This window comes from Polyergus mexicanus, unplaced genomic scaffold (genome assembly GCF_030449975.1).
Source record: "Polyergus mexicanus isolate NDT 795.1 unplaced genomic scaffold, iyPolMexi1.0 SCAF_3, whole genome shotgun sequence".
NCBI classification, from domain to species: Eukaryota; Metazoa; Arthropoda; class Insecta; order Hymenoptera; family Formicidae; genus Polyergus; species Polyergus mexicanus.
The window spans coordinates 3,251,622-3,275,937 of record NW_027223323.1 but is presented as its reverse complement, the minus strand read 5'-3'; the positions used below and the strand labels follow the sequence as shown (position 1 = coordinate 3,275,937).

At 32.4% G+C, this 24,316-nt stretch overlaps 2 protein-coding genes across 4 annotated transcripts; both read right to left on the bottom strand.

Moving 5' to 3' along the window:
- Positions 1 to 383: 383 nt before the first annotated feature.
- On the bottom strand, positions 384 to 4,376 carry LOC138944982 (hydroxyacid-oxoacid transhydrogenase, mitochondrial-like). Of its 2 annotated transcripts, XM_070316103.1 has the most exons (9): positions 4,203 to 4,376; positions 3,789 to 3,876; positions 3,625 to 3,733; positions 2,889 to 3,152; positions 2,266 to 2,498; positions 1,964 to 2,197; positions 1,148 to 1,310; positions 744 to 1,025; positions 384 to 601 (listed from the first exon to the last, which is right to left on the bottom strand). In XM_070316103.1, exons 4-9 carry the CDS (start codon positions 3,150 to 3,152, stop codon positions 518 to 520), a joined length of 1,260 nt encoding a protein of 419 aa, XP_070172204.1. In that variant the 5' UTR covers positions 3,625 to 3,733; positions 3,789 to 3,876; positions 4,203 to 4,376; the 3' UTR covers positions 384 to 517. The 2 variants fall into 2 exon arrangements, with proteins under 2 accessions (XP_070172204.1, XP_070172203.1); XM_070316102.1 differs by lacking the exon at positions 3,789 to 3,876.
- Positions 4,377 to 5,361: 985 nt separating this feature from the next.
- Gp150 (glycoprotein 150) lies at positions 5,362 to 21,808 on the bottom strand. Of its 2 annotated transcripts, none has more exons than XM_070315929.1 (9): positions 21,629 to 21,808; positions 10,383 to 10,653; positions 9,781 to 10,082; positions 8,610 to 9,199; positions 8,050 to 8,392; positions 7,599 to 7,964; positions 7,309 to 7,482; positions 7,011 to 7,227; positions 5,362 to 6,850 (listed from the first exon to the last, which is right to left on the bottom strand). In XM_070315929.1, exons 2-9 carry the CDS (start codon positions 10,638 to 10,640, stop codon positions 6,443 to 6,445), a joined length of 2,658 nt encoding a protein of 885 aa, XP_070172030.1. In that variant the 5' UTR covers positions 10,641 to 10,653; positions 21,629 to 21,808; the 3' UTR covers positions 5,362 to 6,442. The 2 variants fall into 2 exon arrangements, with proteins under 2 accessions (XP_070172030.1, XP_070172031.1); XM_070315930.1 differs by lacking the exon at positions 21,629 to 21,808 and adding an exon at positions 11,827 to 12,074.
- Between the last annotated feature and the right edge of the window lie 2,508 nt (positions 21,809 to 24,316).

The window sequence follows — 24,316 nt, the reverse complement described above, 5'->3', positions numbered from 1 at the left end:
AACAATAGACGAAGTTAATTAAAGTTCATTATTTGATTAAACGTGAATCAAGTTGCTATTAAAATTAATTATAGTTGTTTCAAGAAAAATAAATAAACTAAGTAAATAAAATAAGTAAAAATAAACTAAATAAAACAATTTCTTTTTATATAGATAGTTAATTGATAATTTTAATGGCAGTTAATTGATAATTTTATATTATTAAATTAACGAGTCCATTAGTATCTTATGTCGTATTACGTGACTATGTCACATTAATTATAATATATATTAAATAAAATAATTAAAAATCATTATACTTATGAACATGGATAAAATAGTCCTGAGTTAATCGAAAATATTTATTTTCGTGTTTAATAAAGCGTTTTAAGATAACAGAATAAGCTACATGATATCTAATAAATAAAATTAATGCACTATTTTATAAGTTCTCCTTTTCATAAAAAATAGAATTTTTATTTATTATTATTACAATCTTCTGGTAATATATGTATATATCGTAATTATCGTAAATTTATTAATAGATGGTAAACGAATTTTCGAATAATTGTGCGAGGTCCTCTTCCGATTGTTCTCGAGGCGCCAATTTCGTGATGCGATGCTGGAAAAAAATTAATTCAATATGCACTGTCGAAATAGAGGCTATACAATATTGATCGATTGTATCGGTTAAATTTGTCACATTTTTTTTTCGTTTGATAAAAGATATCAGAAAAATATTCCTTATTAAATACATTATTCACCTGTGGCAATGTTCCCTGTACTAGAGTAGGAATGTCTTCTTTCTTGAAACCGAGCTCTGTCAAGCCGTTTTCGATTTTCATAACGCGCATATATTCTTTCACCGTGTCGGCCAGAATTTTCCCGGCGTCGGCACGTTTGGCATTTTTGACATCTGCGCCGAGTAATTCCGCAGCTTCTAAATGCCTTTCTGGGCACGCGTTTCCGGTAAAGGAAAAGACGGCTGGCGCGGAAATTACCACGGATAGACCGTGAGGAACTATGGGATGATCGTTGCTGTATCCCTTAAATAAGATAGCAATGAATATATTTAAGTTGGAAAAATATTATAAAGTTTTACAAACGTTTAATATAATAAAAAATACAGAAATAATTGTATAAGCGTATAAATTTAAGTTTCCATTACCTTTGGCTGGAAATTTCGAACGTTTCCGCTGATGGGATACGAAAGTCCATGACAAAGATGAACACCGGCGTTTCCGAAACCAACGCCTGCCATTGTACTCGCTAAATGCATACAACTCCTTGCTTCCAAATCGTTTGGATTATAAACCGCTCGTTCAAAGTATCTGTGCAAGAAATTAATAAATATTGATATATGCCTTTTATCAATCTATTTTTAGAAAGCATGCGTTTAAAAAAATGCGTATTTTCTTCGTAGAATTTAAAGTCAATCATTTTTTGCATGAAAACTTGCAATTTAAAAAATTTTTTAATTTCTATAAATTTGATTTACGGCAAACTAAAACTGATTGAAAATTAAAAGAGATCAAGTTTTGTTATTTATTAGTACTAGAACAACACAGGCGCGCGCTTTTATTTATGGAAATTTTACAATTCTCTTAACTTTTCTTTCACAAATTGTCGAACTGTCAAAATTCGCATGATTTGACAATTGCAAATAACACGAATGAAGCAAGTCGCAGCGCACAAGCGAGATAGCCAATCAGCATCGCGGACAAAAAAGAGGCCTCAACGCTTCGATATATTGGAGTTCGAGGTTTCGTGCCTTTTTTAGAAAGGGAAATTTTTATTTTTGATATTATATAACTTTGGAATATTATTTTTAAATGTTACATATTTCTAGCTTGATAAGGATTTAGCCAATATTTAATTTTAAATATGTCAATTTTGTATTTTAATTTGATTTCAAATCTCTATAATTTCAAATAAGTACGCATATCTTAGGACATTTTACATAAGCAATTGATTGATTCATTACTTGCGCATAATTTGTAGAGCATATCGCGCCCAGACATCGCTGATAGGATTGCTACCTTGATAGGCTGGTCTCAAAATCGGATTTGATGGGCACGGCGTTCTCTCTGTATAGGGTATCGCCGTGAAGGATTCTAAGGCGTGACAAAGCACATCGAAACCGGAATAAACACATACTCTCTCCGGTAGAGTCAAGGTGTGTTGAGGATCGATGATTCCCAATGTTGGACGTAGAGCTCTGCGATAAAAGCGTTAACGAATTTATTTTTCTGTATATCTTTTTAAATGATATACAATAATTATTACCTGTTCGCGATTCCCGTTTTGGCCTTTAGTGGCCGATAATCGAAAATAGATACTCCAGTTGTTTCAGAACCGGTACCAGAGGTTGTCGGAACGGCGATAAGCGGTTTCAAAGGAACTTGAATAGGTTTCCCTTTTCCGATCGGCGCGTTCACGTAATCTAAAAATTCGGCGTCTCCATCGCAACTGTATAGATTAGCCGCTTTGCAGGTATCCATCACGGAGCCACCGCCAACCTATGGCACTTAAATTAATAATTTACGAACTTATCTCACGTACAGGTAATTCTTATTTTGTTTGTTTATCTATCGTGAACTTTAAATAAGAACTTTTTTATGGTATTATCGTGTGCTTAATTATAAACAAGTTATATAATATCATAAAAAAAACTTTTGCGTTTTTCTTATAGAGAGATCTAATATAAAATCTAAGAAAATACAAGATCTAATATAAAATTATTTAAAACATTTAGCTTAATCATTTTTGATAATAATCCAACTTTACTATTCTGACGATATCATATCGGTCGCAATATAAAAAGAGATAGAGAACTATTGACAAAATTTAGTCAATTAAGATTATCGATGAAATCCTACGTTAATGTAATTGTGTTTTCGCATATATACCGCTATGAAAGCATCGAAATTTCCACGCTTGGCGAACTCGATCGACTCCTGCAAACTTTGTTCTGTTGGTTCCACCCGTACTTTATCATAAATCTCGAATTGAATCCCGTACTTAGCGAGACTATCAATAGCAGTTTTTACAGGCGCTAAAGTCACCAAATTAGGATCAGTCATCAGGCATGTTTTTTTCGCTCCTAAATTTTGCATGTCCATTCCCAATTCTCTCGTTACTCCTACTCCATATCTTACAGTAGAACAAGCCATCTAAAATTTTATTATTTTTAAACTATGTAAATAACTAATATATATATTATATAAAATTATTATTATATTACAAACGCGAATTGTTTCAAACTTTTTATAAGAAAAATAAGCCATTGAAAAAAATTTATTATTTTTCAAATACTTTTTAAATATTTTTTTGCATTATTTAAATTTACTCGTTTCTGGGCACTCGTTAAGCGTATGTATTATTTTATATAATAAACAAATTTTTGAATAGTTTTATTAGAGCAATCGCGCGAGAGTTGCATCTGATATAGTTTGATGATATGATATTCAGATTATTGTCAGAAGTTTAAAAACATGCGGCAGCAAATACAAATATGGTTTTAAAGATAATTTTTATCTGAACACAACACACTTTTGAGATTTAACGGTCTGCGATATAATCAATTAACAAATATTTAATGATTATTGGCTTTGTTTTTATTGTATACAAAATTTTGTGACTTACTTCGAATGCATACTCCTTGTTGGACGTGATGTTTGTCGCGGTGCTCCGTGTTTTCCCATGTTCCCATACGCTGGTAACTCCTGGATTTCCATGTGCTGGACATCTGCATCTAAAAAATGTTAGTCAAAATAATTGCATCTAAAATTTTTATTTTTTATGTTTACCGTCAAATAATATTCCATTCTTCGTCACTAACAATAAGCATTGCTTTCGATCTAATATGTGGTGCCTTAATGAATATTGTGTAGATTCCTGTGACAGATGGCCACTTGATATTATTACATCCCACTTTTTTTGATAATTTTTTATGCAATACCTTCGAAAAATTCACACAAATTGTTTTTATAATTTTGACGAAATAAAGTGCGATGTTATCTCAATTATCGTACTTATCGTTGTCCATATTGATTCCATAAGATAAGATGTATAGTGTATTTTTCGATTAAATTTATCATTATTATACTGGCCTATATTATCGCGTACAGTGAAAATACTCTGCGTGATACCATTTGACACACAATATCGCTATTCTTATTTTTTTCCATATAAAATTTTCCATAAACATTTGGTTTACTTACGATTGAGTTGAGATAACTTGCAAAAGATCGATGACGCGTCGTCTCGGTAGCATTTTATACGCAATATTTTACAAATAGGATTGCACAAATGCCGATTGGAGAAAATTAGAACAAGTCTTCCGATCGGAAATATTATAAAGCAATGCTCTCTACGAACTCTCGTGCTTCACTCTATCCTCATAGTCGGCTTGATACCACGACCAGTTCATATGCCCCCTCTTTTTACTATAGCATATTTACCACTTAAGTTTCTGATGAGGTCATTTCGTCATATGTGTTCGTATTCATGTGTAGACAGGGCTGTACCGATAGAATTTTATCATGCGTTTTATGATGCTTCTTGCTGTTTATCGCGTTCGAATAACTAAAGAACAATTTCTGAAATCTTGCTTTTGGACATTGGAATTTTAAACTTTTAAGTGCTTTTCAGTGCTCGGCGCACAACTTGAAAGTTTTGCATTTAATGTTCTTAAATTTCTGCAGGTTTAAATTTATTTGTTCTTTGAATAACACTTTATCGCAAATCATCATTAAATAATTCTACATCCATATCAATTATTTATTTTAAAGCTGACAATTGAACTGATAATTGAAAAGCTTTGATTGATTACATATGTAGACGTTTAATCTAACTTTTCACATTATAAGCAAAATATATGTATTGCAAATTTAAAGCATATTTTATTTACTAGACATAATGTGTATATATATATATATATATATATATATATACATTACGAAGAATATTTTTACTTGTACAATTTGTCAATAACAAGTTTTAATGTATCTTGTTGTTGTATAAAGCTACTGTTCGATATACGTCAATGATTCTAATCTGATTTTGATCAGCTATTCTTGTTTTGCATAATTTTTTTGCGTTGGTTCTTGTTACGATAGAAATTAATCAATCAAGCACGTTCAGTTCACGTTATTTATCTCTATAGGTATATTAGCTGTTGTTTTGTTTTCATATTGAACCTTGAATGAATGTCGGCCATGTGTAAAAATAAGTTAACAAAATATTTTCCGTTTCTAATTGCACCTTCATGATTTCTAATATCTGTAAGTATCCCTATTTTTAAATGCTCGCTTTTTTGCAACATCGATTAAGACGGAAAATAAACTTTAATTTTACTTAATATTTTATTAAAACGATATTTTTTTATTATTACAAATGTTATTTACAGCATATATATAGTAGTGTATAATAATATTTGCGCAGCAACACAACATTTTGCATAATGTTAATGCTGTATGTAAGTTTACGAACCTCCGCCGGATAAGAATATTGTCACCATAAGTAATTGAAAACTATAATTATTTATGGTACTGTTACGTGGTACTGTATTGGCGTATATCAATTTGATTGGACATCTTAAAAAAGCTCAGTTTTATTTTGTTTTGTATAAAATTTTGCATTTATCATACGCATAGTTCCCACATTTATCTATCATCGATCACCAATTGACACATTTTTGCTCAAATTTTCTACATTAATTTTCAATATCAATATTATTAAGTTATAGCTTTATAATTTCTGTATTGGATTATATCTTTCTATAAACAAGCAGTACTGTTTAAAAAAATTTAAATTAAACTTTGAAATTTGCCTGGCCGCTGCTTAAGCAACGAGTAAAGTTATAAGCTATAAATAAAACCTATAAATAATAAGTACTTTGCTATCATCTTCATATACATATAAAGGAATTTATGTTCTGAACTGATTGTAAGATATAGCGTTGTAGCTTATATCTAAATTATTAATTCTATCAGACATCGTCTTTGTGTTAATAACGATAATAAACGTACTTATATATTAATCGCTTTTTTTGTAAACTTTGAAAACGTGATAAAGCTCAAAAACGAGATGCATTTCGATAAATCGTATACATTTTTATAAGGTCTAATTAAATGCTGACAGTTATATTTGTTTGATTTTGATATCCTTTTAATAGAAATGATGGAAAATAAGATAAGATCATGTGTGTATGTATTGTTACCTATGATCAAACAGAGAAGAGTCTGCCTCATTTTGTTCTAATTGGAAACCGTAATTAATACATATTTTTGCGAAAAAAAATTGCTTTCCCCTCTTCTCTTATCGACTTCGTCGTCCAATCTGTAAAGAATATCTCTTGATTTGCGAAAGCGACGCAAAGTAGTTTTTGGCGGTTAAAATGAATCACATCGGTCGGTCGCTTCGTAATTGATCACTTAATTAATCAGGAAAAACGTTTTCTTTATACACTCTCTGGCACAATTTTATCGTAATGGAAGGTGCTGCTGGAATAGAAGCTACCTCGTTTCGGCATGTGAGGTGTGGCTATTTCTTCCTGCAGGGGTTTGTAAACCAAACCGCAATTTTTATTGTCGACCAGACCTTGACGAAGGATCATAGGCGGCCTGAGAACGGGGCCACGTCCTCGTTTGTTCGCCAAACAACAAGCGATGCGCGCTACCAACAGAAACACGACCAAAACGAACAGGACAGTACCGGAAACTAGCCAGATTTTTAAACCAGGTCTCAAGTTGTACCAAGAGTGATATTCCGTGGTGATCCTGAAGTCCTCGTCGTACTCCTGATCTTCCAAAAATCGCGGGTCATCGGCATGATCAATACCATGATCAATATTCAGCTTGAGAAGCTTCTGTAACAAATGCGTTTGGCATTATTGTATCATTGTTTCGCGATGATATTATCGAGATTGAAACATTATAATATCTCGAAGAAATTGAAGATAATTAATGTACATAAAGGATATTTTCAATGGATATGTTGCTGAGAAATGTTACTTGCTATCGTCTTACCTCGTCCTTATCGAGCTCGTTTGTGAGTGTGAGTAGAGAATCGGAGTCATCTGGGGTATCGAGAAAAACGTCCTTCGGTTGTATGTTTTTACCAGGAGCCTGTCTAGGTGGTGGGCCATCCTCGATTCCATCACAAGCTATCTTTGCCAAGTCTGTCCATTGACTGATGCCCTTCGAATCGGCGTCGTCGTCAACATCAGCAAAATCATTGACATATCTATAAAAAATATTATGAGATATCGAGAGATTTCTTGTGTAATATTCAAGCTGGGGACAACGAATTTAAATATTTACTAACCCACGTGTCTCTGTCGGTATAACACCGCGATTGATGAGCCATTGTAGAGCTTGATTAAATTCCTCGTCACAATCTAAAGGATTGTGCGACAAATCTAGACCCGACAGTATTGGCGTAACTTTAAGTTCTTCGACAGTGATTCGTCGTAAAAGATTACCGCGGACCGACAGGTACCTGAAAAGGAACGAAAGCATGAAATATACTGATCGATGAATATCTTAATATCTTCGTTGTAAATACATAAAGTTATGAGGATTATACGGAAGAAAGTTTGTTTCTTTAAATCTTACCGAAGATTTTTCAACGGTACTCTAGCTTCGCTCCAAATACGTTCGAGGTTGCAACGACTCACGTCCAGTTTCATGAGTCCTGGTATATTCAAGAACGGCGTCACTTGCAGTGTAGTCAATGGATTATGTGCGAGATTCAGCCTGCCCAAACTCTTGGCACCGTAGAACATTCCGGGTTGCAGAGTAGAGATGATATTATCGGAGAGATCCAATTCTCGTAGAGACGAGAGGCGTTGCAGGAGTGCTATAGGGAAACTGCTTAGACGATTCTTCGCGAGATTCAACCGAGTTATCGCCGGCATTTCGTCAAATGTGCCCGATTTGATATTATCCAGGCCACAATTCGCGCATTCAAAACGGAAGACGCTGTTAAAAAACGACAATTATTGATATAAAAGACTTGCTCGCTTCTTATATTTTTTAAATATAGCAATATGCTAAGATATTTTACCTAAACGTATTATATATCAAACCGTAAGTTTTGAAAACTGGTAAAGTTTGTAAAGTGGGATTATCATTCATCAGCAGAATCTGTAATCTCGGATTGGCTTTGAAATGATGCTCCGTTAACGAGGAGAGCTTGTTGTCACTGATATCAAGATGTTGCAATTGATCGAGATTGCTGAAAGCGTGTTGGTGAATCCTTTTGAGATTGTTCGATTTGATGTATAGTGTGTCCAATGATGGTACGCTATCAAAATCTTCTTTAGCGATTACTCTGATCTTATTCCTCGAAACGTCAAGCGTCGTCAGTCTCGAACTATTTGTGGTGGCCAACGTAGATAGATTATTTCCTGAAAATAATTTCTTCTATATTAATCAGTATTTCTCAACAATGAAGTAGCTGTCCGATCTTAGTTTATTCATCGGCATCAGCAATAAGCCGATAAAATAAAAATCTACTCAATTATTTCTCTGTTAAATTCAATTATCAATTGCACACTTTGTCTTGCACACTTGCGCTTATTTTCTAATTTAAATTACATTGCAAAAATATGGTCATTTTTTTACCAGCGACACGAAGAACTTGTAACTCTTTGCCAATGAACAGATCGAGCGGGAGCTCATTCAGAATATTATCTGAGAGATCCACTTCCATGAGCGAGTCCAGCGAGTCGAAGATCGCGCTATCGATTTCTTTCAATCTATTGCCGCGCAGATTGATATAACTGAGGCTTTGCATCTTTGAAAAGGCGGTGCGTTTCAATCGCATTATCCCGTTGTTCGAGAAATCGAAATCAGTGATCGATGATGCATGCAACAGGTAGTGCTTTGTCGGCTTCATGTGTACATCGTGCATGTGTTTCAACATGTTACCGGAGATTGTGAGTAAACTGAGCTGCGTGTTGTTCTGGAAGGTATTCGGATGGATATCGTGAAGGCCATTGCGCGTCAAGTTCACCGCAAACAGATATGTGATTCCGTTAAATGCAGTACGATCTAGCTCGTCTATCTGCGTGTCGACGATGGCAATGGACTCCAATTGCTGGAGACCGCGAGCTCGCAGGGCATTCGGTCCTAATTGAATCGGGGGGGCGTTTTCGATTCGCAGATGCGCGATGCCTGGTCCGAAGGCTTGTTCGTCCACTAATTTGGTGCATCTAAGGGGAAATAAAGGGGAAAAGAAAAATGTAAGGATAATTTTTGGAAAAAATTTGCATATCAATACTATTTGGTTACGTATAATTGCTATAAATGTAATTGCTACAAATGTAAATTAGTAATCATATGTTTGGTATTAATTAACGGGATTTAATTATTTCAGAAAATATTTTGTAAGAATTTGGCAAAAGACTATCATGCGGTTTTATTATAAAACTAAATGCGAATATTTTAATTTTGGAAAAATTTAGAAAAGATCTAAAGGAGACCGTTATAATGTGATGAAATAATTATAATTACTATTACATTCGTCGTAATTTTTTAAATATCTTATTTATTATCTATTCATGGTTATATCTTCAGCTAATTGCATAAACAATGACATTCAAAGGATCAAAATCGCGAGAAGCAAAAATGGATTATTCATTCGATTTTTTAATGTAAAGAAATGTGTCATAATAATTGCTCTCTCTTTCTGAGCAGGAAATTGTCTATCAGCGAGCTCTTTATCTACCGTCACACCAAGGGATGTTGTTATTCCGTTATATAATAATCCGATTATAGAAGCTGCGAAACATACGTGGCAGTCATTGCGGCGGCGTATTGTCCTGCGCATTTGCAATAATCAGGACACTGCGTCATGACTTCTTCGTCGTCATCGTCGAGCTCTGTATCCCCGTCTTCATCGTAGTAGTCCTCCTCGTTGTTTTCATTTAATTCCTCATAGGGCATATCGTCGAATTTCTTGAATTCTTCATTTTCCGTCGCAAGTTCCACTTTCTCTGTCGTTAAGTTGCTCGGTTTAGCAGTCGTTTTGATTCGCAAATCTGTATAGTCTCTTTGCGCTTCAGCCTTCAAGGTCTCCGCTACCTCTTCCTGAATCTGTATAATCGTTTTTAGTCTTGATTAAAAGCACAATGAAGATCAGATTGGGACTAACCGTACTCCAGGATATGATACATATATATTTGATTTTTGAAATTATATCTGATACAACGATTTTAATTCTTTAACGTAAATATATTATAATTTATGATCTCTCAATAATTCATGTAATAAAAAGATATTCGGCGAAATTGAATTTTTCTTTTAATACGGGAAGAGATACGAGAGGCTGACCACTATAATTTATTAGAGGATTAAAAATATTATGCAACGTTTTTCATATAATTAAATACTGACCTTGACATCGGAAACATCTTTGTCTAAAGTGCGAATCTCTTGCAACAATATATTCTTTATATTCGAGAAAGGTCTAACATAATCTATAAATTTGCTCCGCGTCGTCGATTTCACAGATTCGGTAGTTATCGCATTCGCTTCGTTGCGAACAAACTCCGTAGTAGTAGGTGAAATCGAAACAGTACTTGTGAGCACGCCATCCGTGACAATAGTAGCCGCCAAGAAGATGATCAGCAGCGAAGCTGCCGAGATTTCCATGTTATGGCGTATTCTGAAAATGATCCAATTTTATTACTGGACGATAAAGATATTTTATGAGATTTTTTACGGATATTTTAGAGAAGAATTTTTTTTTATATGTTAATTAATATATATGTGCTTGTCAATGGTTCCGACGCATATTATGATCGAAAATATTGATATAATGAATTTTTTGTTATATTACAATAGTCTATCATAATTGAATAACTTTAATTACATATTGGATGGGAGGTCATATAATAAATGTTTGTAATTATTTTGTAATAAAGATTGTTAGCGAACAATACAGAATGAGGGAATAGATTTAATTTTTTTTTTTTTTTTTTATTATAATACAAATAATTATACAATACAATTATAATAATTTTGAATAAATATGTATAAATAATTTTATAAATTTCTAATAAATAATTATAATAATTCTCACATAGGGCAAATTTAATATTTATTCAGAATTTTTATAAATTTGAAAATATTTGACTTTGGAAGAATTACTAGCTCATCCTTTGTATTTCCTATAAATAATTAAATACTTTTTTTTAGCATTCTAAAAATTTCTAAAATCTATGGTCCATAAGAAATGCACCATTTTTTTAGCCATTTCGTGTAACACGAAACTTTCTTTCATTTTTTCTCGAGTAACATCTGGTGGCCAGTTTGCGAAGACAAATGGTGCTTTGTTAGACTTCTCGAAATGTTACTGAATGATAAACCGAAAAATGAACGAAAATTTAAAAGATATGTTAAAAAAATTATTATTACTAATTTTTATAATCACTTGTACGCTCACAATTCATAATACTACAAATATACTTTTATATTGTCATGTTGCATGACAAATCTATATTAAAGTTCCAAGAAATCGATTGCTACCTCGGAGTATCACGTTCATATTGCAATCAAATAGAGCGAAAGCTCTGACGATTCCAAATAAACAAGATGATTTTTTTCTCAGAATAAAACCATTCGCTATTACAATTTCTTACGTTAAATTACGAACGCTTCTCTTGACACTCCGCAAAATAAATAAATAAATAAATAAATAAATAAAATACTTATCGCGGAACGTTAATTCTTTCTACGCAACGCAGTCCATAAATTCCAAGATTCCGCGGAATCAAACTGTCAAACATTTGATTAAACAATGATAATTAAAAGTTCTATCATATTCGCGAAAATATACCTTTATTCCGATTCAAGGGAGACTGTGTTACACGAGCTCGAGGAACAATACAAACTGCGCTCTGTTCGTGATATCAGAGATTTTAGCGGACGCAGTTGCACCCGATGTAGCGCTGTTACTGCACAACGTTCATGCCCCACCTACGAACGCTGACGTTAGATAACCGTGACGGTTTGCAGACCGGCGCGACTTCTGGCACGTACGTGAATAGATCGGATTCGGTGCGAACTTTTCGACAGAAATGAAAACGCGTGACGAATTCTCGTTTGACGACTGCAAATTCAGAAGGAATTCGAAGTATGAAAAAATCAGAAATATTGCGCCCCAGTGATTATTGAACAACCCGCGATTATTATTGAACACATTACATTGGGCAATTATTGTTATTGCACAACATTGTCTTAATATATCTATAAATGATAAGATGAGGAAGTATTTTACTTGGAAAATAGATATCTAATACGTGATTGAATAATGTACAAAATCACGTTGATAATGTTATAAAATCCCGATGCTATATGTCTCATTATCTTATACTTTTATACAATTTTAACCATTGGTACCAATCGTTAAATTACTCAATTTACAGCTATATTTGTGTCAAGGGTGTTATTTTTTTTTTTTGCAGTAGAAAAAGAACACGATTATCATTATAATTATTATTACAATAAGAATTATTCTAATTACGATAACGTCTTTATAAATCGAATATTATATCATTTTCATATAACACTTGATTATTAAACACGAGAGGAAATCTTTGCTTCCTTTACAGATGTCTTTGGTTATAAATTTGATGAGAAGAACAATATCCTAAACGACGCGAAGGAATATTATTGTCTTCAAAATTTATTCAGCTGTTGCAAAATATAATAACATATGCAATTGTAATAAAGAGCTTCAATTTTATAAATAATGAGCGATAGAAGAAAAGAGAAAAGATTTGCGAACATTTAACATTTTTAGCATCTAAATTTCACTTATTTTGGAATTATTATATAGCAATTTGTACAAATATTACACAAGTTTATTCTTTTTTTTTCTTTGTTTTTACATCACGCACTTTTTTTTATCAAGAGTCGAGTCCGCTTAGATACAAAGATCGATTTTCTGATTGATAGCTTTTATCAGTCACGATATTCAATATTTTTCGCTCCCGAGATGCGTTATATTATGTTAATCGAAAAATCTATTCGAAACGTCGTAAGTATGAACAAGTACAAACGAAAGTTCTTAAGATGGCAAAAAATTTTCAGACAAACACCGATTAGAATTGTATAGGATGAGTAAGCGGCGAGTAAGCTGCGTCGTTCATAGGCTTTCTTCTGCGTAAACAATTTCTTGGCGCGGCGAAATATTCAAATGGAAATGTGCAAAGAATGGTTATCAGCGATACGTATATCCTACATAAGAAGTACATTAGTATGCGGTAGAGAAACGTCACGGAGTGACATGCAAATGCTAAAATCACGAAGTTATTTTCGCGTGTCAGAAATACGGAGAACAATTCTAAATAGTTTTCAATTAGAATTGCAATTAAAATTGAAAAAGCAGCGCAATAAGACTGACGATATTTATTTAACGATATTATTTTGGTAAGCGTATTTGAGTGAAAATCGCGCGACTAAGTTATTTTATTTCTCGGGAAATTTACGATACGTGTTTTAATCAACGCGCTGCGCAATAATCACTCGAGGTGCCTCTCGTCTCTTAAGGACAATAGAGTTATCTTACACTGATGCCTCTTCTGTTTATCTCGCTTGGCAACATGAGTAATCGCTAAGGTGCGATTTCACGAGAGTTCGTTGATATTTATTCACGTTACTCGGTGATTTCTTTAAATTGTATTGTGAACGAACAAAGAATAGGATTTAAGATTCCCTTCGATCCTTGGAATGCCATTTTAAATCTCGGTTATTCGGTCAAATAATCTTTACGAATTAAGAGATCTTCATATTTGACATCCGCGCCAACATCAGTATTTCTTGTTGTCTCGGCTACATCGTAACACGTTCCTTTGAGATCAACCGAAAGAAAATATTAAAGAAACGTTTTTTCCCACAAAAATTCAGCTTTCTTCCTTTTAGCGTTATACGAAGCCTTTCTTTGTTGAAAGATTCTGTGAAGAAATTGTTAAAAAAAAATGGTCCGCCGTTGTTAAATGGTATACAAAACTCCAGAAGATCGAATGCGTAAAGTGAACAAACATACGTGTGAATGTGAGTTTAAGAGACGGAAGCTAAGTATAGGGCCCGCGAGTTCCATCTGGAGTCTTTGTTCGATCTCTGAAAGATAACTCGGCCAAGTTTGGACCAGGTAGTGTTACTTGCTCCGAGGCAAGGCAAGCGCAGGTGGTCGGGTCCCTTCCTTTAAGCCCTAAATTGTTGGAGGGTCCAGAAGCGCGGAGCGGAAGATCAACCTGATTCGAAAGAGGCCTCCCAATGAATCTCTACATAAGCTGGCATTTTTTCGAATAAGACAGCAGATTATGTAGATAACAAGAATGCATTGCGTGGAAATAACGCGCCAATAGAGAGTTAAAACAGAAAATTATGAGAAAATATTCTTGGAAGAATTTTAAGACGCAAGTTAAAAATAAACTTGGAAGTTTAAAAGGATTTTGACTTATTGTTAGCTGAGCAAGCAAAATACTGATTATTTTTATTATGCTTAAAAATACTTGTACAGGTAAACTCCTCTGTGTTTGACAAATATAATTGTTTAAAGAATTCTTGTTGTTCGCGAAATTCTAAGATAATTTCGATAAAGAAATTTTATATGTATATAAAATTTTTGGATATATAATATGTTTTGTCACATTACTGGTTTGACATATAACTACATCAGAAAATTTTATATATAATTTTTTTATTGAAGAGGAAAATGCCGAGAAAAAGACCAGGACATAATATGTTATGTAAAGCTTTATGTTGTAGTTATGTCAAACTAGTAATGAGAAAACATATATAAATCTTTTTATGCTTTATTTAAATATATTGAACATTAATTAAATAAATAGCTTTTTAAAAATCCTTTTTTTTTTTATTTACAATTTTATTTCTATAAAATCTTCAAATCAATTATCAAATCAGTTTACCGTGTTCTCTCGACCAAGTTGTTAACGCCTTACTCAAGTATGTAGCGCGATTGGCCGATGGCAATTATACTGCATTGATCAATCTTTTCTTTTTATAATAAAACTTATAATTATGCAGCGCGGATAATTTTAAAATTACAACGTGATTGTCATAAATTGCACGTTTTAATCCTATACGGAAATCTTACACGGAAAAATATCCATATTAAAATATGATTGCTTTTGCAGTCTGATATTTTTTGCGATTACCCATACCACTTAATCACATTCCATCGAACGTACGCAAACATGTATTGTACATTCTTTATGTTTATGTACGACGCGAATGCGCTTCGAGGAGGCGTATTTTACTTTCCAAATAGGAATGGCACACATACAGGGGCTAACAAACACTCTAGTACTCTTGTACTATTCGTATTTTCTATGTTTATTTAATAACAAATAATTTCTTGCGCGATTAGCCCGCATTTGCGAATTAATAAAAGTATACAAGTTTAAAAGAATATTATCGTCAACTATCAATGATGTAATAATAATAAATAATTTTGCTACTCATTGTATGTAGATGCATACATACGTAGTAATATACATGCTTAATAGTTTATATAGAAATCTTTTTTATTAGTAGCATTATACGCAAAGAATCTGTTGGTCCCGCATTAGAAATTCCAGATTGATGTGTAAAATGTCACCATCTCTATGTAGCACAAATATGTGTGTGTATAATGTGGAATGCCAGTGAATATACGGTAGCTATTGATTATTATTCACATATGTATACATACACATACATACAACTTTGATCGGCAAATATGTATAAATCGTAATATATATCGTTTTATTAAACGCAGATGTTAAATGTAAGAGTACATTCTCATTTCTTTTTCTTTTTTTTTTCTTTTTGCGAAAACCGGATTCTATTATTCTCCGTAATTGTGATGCTCTTGTTTCGTCGTGTAAATGTTTCTCGCATCGTAATTGGGACTTATGCAATTCCGCGACCGTCGCAATTATATTAATAACGCGAATGCTACAATGATGGATCGCGCGTCTGGTTTCTTCAGTTTAATGGCTGTATGCAAAGCAGATATTAGATACACAATAGATCCGGCAGTACGTATGGTCATATATATATATATATTTATATTTAACTTCTTTTAAAACCGTCGTATTGTGATGAATATATTATTGCGCAATTATCCGGTATTGGTATTACAAATTAGTTTGTACCGTCAATGTTTCTTATATATTGTTTAAGATATTCCTTATCTTAATGATGTAATTTAGATTTCAATCATTACATAGTAAATCTCATTGTAATGCCAATGATATAGATATATTATTATTAAATAATTAAAATATTTACGACACATTTACGTTTTTATAAAAGCGTAAAATACGAAAATAATAACTTTGGACTTGGACTTGGATCTGAACTCTTAGATAGTATATCTTTAATTTAGTTGTTATTATCAATTTATTTTAAAAATCTAAAAAAAGTTCTACGTGTAAATTAACTTTTTAATTAAATAACATTTATCCTCTTATATATATAGTTACGATTTAACTCTTAAGAACAGCTCCGCAATTTTTCTTTTATCGCGAAAGATATCATAGAGTTTTATCTCTTCGTGATATCGGTATATTTATCTCTCGTACTCTGTACTCGAAGAACATATTTGTTTTGTCTCCGGCTGCGTTATTACCTGTTGTAATTTAGTGTATAGTCAATAAACGTTATGTGTGCGTTTGTGCATGTGTTCAAATAGCGTGTAGTTGCATCCGTGTATATATGTCAGATTTTTTCAAAATTCTGTTTTGAATTTCTTTAAACTTTTTCCCTCTTTATCTCTCTTTTCTGTCTTTTTCTCTTTCTCGATAATAAAAAATTATTTTGATTGAAGGAGAGAATAGGAGTTTTTTGATCCAAATCATTTACTTGAACAAAAATTCGCAGACTATTTTCTCTTTATTTATTATTATTTTTTTTTTACTTTTTTCGCATTCTCAGCTTCTTAAAATTCTCTCTTTCTTCGTTTCTCTAAAAAATCACACCGCGCACATTCATATATATATGTACAGAAATAAGTTCACGAATATATGTATATGAGCATTCTTTTATTTCTAGACATTTTCGAATTGTATTTTCTAATTTCACATAGGAAATTCCTTCGAAAATATCGTATTTCGATTACTTCACTACATTTTCCTCGAGAGCATTAATTCCTAGAAATCATTAATTAATGATGATAATATCTCGTTAATATCCAATTTAATTTGTACTTCTCGTATGACATGGCTTTTTTCATGTCAGTAACCGTCAACTCGCTGGAGGTCAATCCACGTCGTTGACCTTTTAGGTCTACGTGATTCGGTAGAAGAGAAAGAGAAATGGAAGTAGTGAGTACGGATGATACGGCCACACGTATCGATATTTTGTATTCGATACAGACGGAAGATATGAGGCTGTTCAGTTGTCCGCTTATGAATGATGCGAAGGACAAAAGACATATACGTACTTTGCTCGAATGTAAATACGGCTTATGATATTTTCATATACTGCATAGAACGCAGATAGAAATATGTAGTACTAAAAAATCATGTGGTTCTATAGAATATTTCTGATTGTTTTTCATTTGTTTTTATATTTTAATTTATTTAATTAATTTGATGTGTTCATTGGTGAAAATTAGATATATTAATCTATTTTATTTATGATTTAGATATGCAACAGTTCTACAAAGGACGATTATAAAGAACAATATATTAGCATGTACATTCATTTCTTGATCTTGACAATGAGTAATTTTTTCATAATCATAAATCTTGTTACATCTCGTTCTTGTTACATCTCTTCGAATCTTTTGTATGGACATTTGCAATGTGTACATATGTATGTATTGATGCAATCTACGTGATAACTTAATCGTCTACAATTATACTTTCTTAAATCTTTTGTATTTTGCTAGATATTTTCAGCATACGATATACTAATAAGATTCTGAAACCTAATAGTCTGCAATTATATATGTTTCCAATTTATAGAGAGTTCAACATTGCGATAATAGGAATTTACCGTTTTGGATTTTCTTATCATTCAATATTATCTAGAACTCAGAGCATATAAATTCTATTAAGAAATAAATGATATGTGTGATTTTTAACAAATTGTTTATATTATAGTGCCTTGTGATGAAATAATTAATACGATTATTTTTTTTACTTGGATGCGATTGCGACAAAGTTGACATTGCCTTTCTTGTGATTCAAAAAGTATGCAGAAACTATTTAATGTTTTCGAAATGTCGGCATTGTCCCATCATCGTGCGGCCTCGTCGTAACCGCATGGCATTGAGAAAATCGTTCCGATGGTTCGTGTGTCGTAGAACGAAAGCACATTTGTCGCCATGTAGCCTTTTATAGTTGCACATGAATTAAGCCGCGATATCTTCCGGGAGTAGCGTTCTTATAAATGCTCTTTGTTAATAATACTGAAATCATTACTGGAGATACTCAAGTCTGAGTCTCGTTGAGTTATCATTTTCAGTCAAAAAAAAAAAAAAAAAATTAAACTGAGAAAAATGAGATGGGATATTTCTGAAATATTTCCTAAATTATAAAAATGATATTGAATAATTACAAGTACAATAATTAAATAAAAAAACATTATACCGATAACTTCAGATGATGATTTTTAATAATTTTGCTGCACTTGCATTCTAATATCAGGCTTTGTTTGTTAATATCAGAAACACAAAGAAAACGTGTTCGAAGAAAAAAAATACATATGTATATTCTATCGCTCTCGTGCAATTTTTCTCAGCAAACTGTTTCTCGATTAATAGTAGATCGATTCTTGAATTTCGATTAGCACTTTCGGTTGATATAGCGATTATATACTGTCCTTTATATTATTTATATATAAACGATAATAAAAGCATTCATACAATTCGCTAAAAATTATTGCATTATATAATAATTTTTTAAATAAGATTTATTTTTCCTCCGGTTACTTTGTTCACCAGTAAAATCCTAAAACTCAGTATACGATCAGCGACACGTATTAATCATTATCTCTTTTATCGCACCGCATTATTCATCGCATTGATAAAATGCTTAATTGCCGAAGCGCATTACATAGAATATCGTGTATGTTTTCCTCTTTGCTTGACTTAGAATAAAAAAGACGAAATGAATGACATTTGGCTTTTCTATTCAATATTTATATTGTATATCCGGGATAAATTCAACAAAAGCGTTCTCTGACAAAGAAATGACTTTACGCTTAATAGCGAGATAATACTATTGAAAAATATTTCGATTGATTTGGAGAAAATCGCAGAAAAATAATATTAACAGAAATCTGATGTATTATTAAAAATAATTTATATAATTGTAGGATAAGATATTTCAATTGTAGGATAAATTATTCAAATAATTCAAGATTTCAGATTAATATTTTATACAAAAATTTAAATTATAAATTTCTATAAAACAGACGAGGTATATTCCGGAGATATGTATATCTATTATTTCAAATAACAGCATTCAATGTGAGATGTGTAACATGACGATCTGACATATTTTGTCAGAGATACGCTATACAGTAGCGGCTTTATTCGTACCTTGACCGTCATCAGGCATTCGCCCGCTTTCACAACCAGACTCGACGGACGCGCAATGGATCTTGTGGTTCTTACATGTAAAAATAGATCATCTGGGTGGACACTGACCTTGCTATTGTGTAATGGCGAGATTCGCGAAAGCACATAATAATAATAGTCAATCGAAATACGCCGCATTGTAGCGAACCGAGCACGAGACGTCAGATTTCGCTTGTGGATAAGAATTTATTTTCTTAAATCAAAAACGGAATCAAAAAGTTAAAAATCAACGTTAAAAATGAAAAGTGACGATATTTTGGAAAACATAATGGGAGGTTCTATAGACTTGATTAGCTCGATATTGCCAATAGCGTGTGTGGAATAATATCGTGATAAAAAAGGTCTATAGATAATACGCATTGTGATGCTTTTAGAATGACCAGAGAGGCCCTTCTTTTTAATTATTTGCTATTTAGTAGCAACAGTTGCTATCTTTTAAATTATTACATAATCGACTTATCTATTCATTTCATCAATTTTTACTTATTAGATAAATTAAGATGAAGATACGTTTACACACAAGAATTTAAATATTTATCGAGTTAGTAAAAGCGGATTGACTAGTACATTATTTAACTTTCGTATAAAAAGCTTTTTCCTGGTTTATATACGATATATATTTTTGAAAATACATGATAAAATTTTATATGCGGGTTATCTGTTAAATAAGATATGCATATCAATTGCGTATTAATCATGAAATTAGAATATGTTAGGATAAGTTAATAAAATTTTCTTTTAACAAAAAGTTTATGCCTGCAACTAAATTAACTAGTTTTTTAATCTACATATTTATACTCTTGAATTTTGTATCTAACGATAAGATAATACAGAAAAATAAAAAAAGACTATTCCATGTTTTCGATATTATGCGAAGGATTCACGGATTTTCTCGCACCTATGTGTCTTCGCCTGTAAACCTTCTGAAAAGTTTTGCGAAGGTCAATGAGGGAGATTGACCTAAAATCGAGAATCACTCCGATCGAATTCGTCAATTCGAGATTCGCGCGTATATATGACGTCTAAAAATATACGATGAGATCACTACGTACACGCGACATTTCAAGTCAATAACCACGTTGCGCTACGAGCGTGCAAACTGCGAATTTTCATCGACGGTTCCGCCGATGCGCAAATACACCGAGTAACAAGCTCGAAGAAAATTGTGCGATCGTTCACGATAGTTGACATCGACGCGATATCTTCGCGATTGAAATTTGCATTCGATAGTCAGTAGCAGTTTCCAGGTCACATTGACGTATGCGTGAAGAATAGAATCGGAAATAGGAATGACTCGAGAAGACAATGCGTTTGAGTGTCATAATTATTGCAAGCTGAAGACAATGAGAATCAGTAACAATTTACGTATAATACGTGACAGGTCAATACAACCGCTAGAAAATCTTCAAATTAATTAATAACTTTCGAATTCGAATTAAATGATAACTTTGTGATATAGAAATTTTCAATTTGTGTCAAAACACATTTATACGCTTTGATATTTGAGAAATTCCTAACATTTTTATAAAATTCTTATTCAGCATATTCTTTTATAGATGAGGAAATTGCTGATAAGAAAACGCAGGCTTCGAAATTTCTTAGAAGTTACGTGTATTTTATTTTCGTGACACAAATCTATCCCATTAACGGTACTTTAAAAAATATCGACTAATGTTAAAATCAGTTTGTGTGGTGCTTCGAAATGTTGGCGATTGTGAAGAAACGAAAATGCAAGTCTTGTGTAATCTCGATGAGGAAAAAGGGAAGAAGATAGTTTCTCAAAAGTCTGATAAGTAAACCGGAAAATACAAACAGATATCGCGATGAATTTGCAATGTAAATGGGTGATAAGATAACGTTCCTGGGAATAGTAATCCATAGTAATCAATGTCATACGCTAACTTAACGCGCTAAAGAATCTTCGGAGAGGTCGGAGCCATTTTGACGAGGCGATCGATCGCGTTGCCGATCATCGATCTCACCGTCGTTGCTGCATCGTAAGGGATCCGCGAGTCCATTCTGCGATGCGATGAGTACTCACCCTGATCTGCGAGTGTTGTTGACGGTTCCAGAGGGAGATTCGCTCGTGCAAGCAGGAAGGAGCCGGTTCACGTTTTCGTTTATCGTTCTCACGTTTATTGCGCACGACGGAATTTCTGAACTAAAGCGCCTGTCGGAACTGAGCGAACTATTCGAGGCATACGGCGTACCTTCCTTCGGAGAGACGGAACGGACGCAGAGCGTGGGGCCCCAGGGTCGGACGCGCCGATTGGTTGGGCTGATCCCCTGGACTTGTTGGTGGGTCTTAGGTAAAAATTATGCTGACAGGTGAGCACCAATGCGCCACCTGGAAAAAGAATGAGCTGAAGAATGAGCTGAAAGAGAGAAAGAGAAAGAGAAAGGGAGAGAGAGAGAGAGAGAGAGAGAGAAGAGAATAAAAGAGAAAGAGAGAGAGAGAGGTTGTTGGCGTTATGGTTGCCGATCGACTGCGTGGGTGTCGATGCAACAGCAAGATGCTGCGATCCGGTTAGAAGAAAGTACGTAGACGACAAGGATGAGTGTAGATCATGCAGATTACGCGAGAAATCTATTTTCGATTTTAGGGCACAGATCGATGTTTTTGTTGACTGATTTTGGGGTCAACGATAACGAATTAAATAGACGCGTGGATGAAAAGATTTATCTTTAAATTAAACTAAAAATTATCAACAAGAGATTGAAGAAAGTTATTAGCAATATAATTGCGTAATCACAGAGATCAGGCTATCGCTATAATAATTAATACTATACAATATCAATAATTCTTGAGGATAAAAAATATATATATATATAAATTCATAGAGATAAATTTTTTAAAGACGGTTAAAGATGATAGTCGGATGATGATTACAGATAAAATAATGCATCTTTCATATATATCTACGTACAAATGTAGTTTAAAGCCGAAAGGGTGTGACATACAAACGATGATATCACATAAATCCTGAAAATATTATAGAGATAAGATAATAATAATAGAGAGATGTTATTGGTGCGAATTACAATGAATGTTTTATATATTTTTTGACGTATGGTAAAATATGGCAATGTGTGCAATCCGTGAAAAATAATTATAATGTCAAGAATATTGGAATGTGTTAACAATTTTTTTTTATTTTAGCGTATTATTCTTTCTCTAATTACATCAAATAAATTAAGCAATTTATAATCACACGCAGCAAGCTACATTAGATATTAATCCGCATTTATATTAAATATTTTTCTTTTCGTCTATATTAAATGTAAAAATGTGGTTTATAATTAGAAACTTATATAATATCTAAAGTATATTTTGATAAAGAAAATACTGTTTATATTCGGATATTATTATGCTAATGAGAAATTGTTTGTTGATTTAAATAGATCTAATTTATTATCAATCAGCGTAATATATTCACAAAGTGTCTTACATATTCGAGAATATTTGAAGCTAAGGCATATATGAGAGAAGCAAAAATATAATATTAAATTTATATTGCATTATATACGTAATTGGAACAAAATATACTTTAAATGAACTATGACCGTTGTTTTCTTTCTTCATGACAAAATTGTCTGAATTTTTTTACGTCAAATTTAATATTTGTACACGATACGGTAAGGTAAGCTTAAAATAGGTCAGATAAGATAATAATTTTGCAGCTATCACAAATAAAACTCCTATGCCGCGTTTAGTTTCTACTCAACATAATGTTTGATTAATTCATTTTATATTACAATAGTTTATTATATTACACAATCGTATCGTGTCAGTCTTTTATATAATTATTATAATTTGTATTAGATCTATATTCTTATTATATTGTAGTAATAAATAAAGCATAATGCTTCGCTATTTTATTATGTCGTTGTGTGTGTGTGTGTGTGTGTGATAGAGGAAAAAAGAGAGAAGAGGTGAAACAGATAAAAGATAAGATAAATAATATTTTTATATACAACTCTGGAAAAAATGAAAATTTGTCTTCAAAAAATAGTTTAATGTTAATGATAATTGTAATTACACTGTAGGAATAAACTTTTACTTATTATTAGTGCGAAACTGCTTTAGCATGCCATCTAGTATTTAATCCTGTAAAATATAACGTGTTGTACGTGTTGTTGGTTAGTTTAATTTCTATAAATTTTCTAAGTATCTCTTTCTCTAAAAAATTAGAGTAGTTAAAAAAAAAATCAGATTATAGCTCTGGAACATGGAGATCCTATTTTTCTCAAGACATATAATAGAATTTTGAAAAAAAAGACAGATTTCGTCATTACATTTATCTATAAAATTTAATAAATAACGTATAAAATTTAATAAATGACGATATTGTTATATATATAAGAAATATCAATTTTGAAAACACAATTTCGTTGCATAGACAATTACCTATGAACAGTTCAAAGATTCAATATAAGATCTTTGCATAATGTATTCGTAGATACTTTTGTAAATGCCATTATTTGTTGGCGGATGATCGCGTGAGTCTCTTTTTTACAATCATTAAGATACGCTAAAACACAAAGCGTACATAAAATATAAGATCATCAGCGATATTACTTTATAGAAAAATATGCAAAGTGCATATAATAGCCTTGAGAGATATGCATTTGTTCGTCGATAGGATGGAGATCTGTAGTTAGTATATGATATACAAAGTGAATGCTGTCCTCTATAGAATATGGGAAGAGTTTGAACCTTCCATTATTG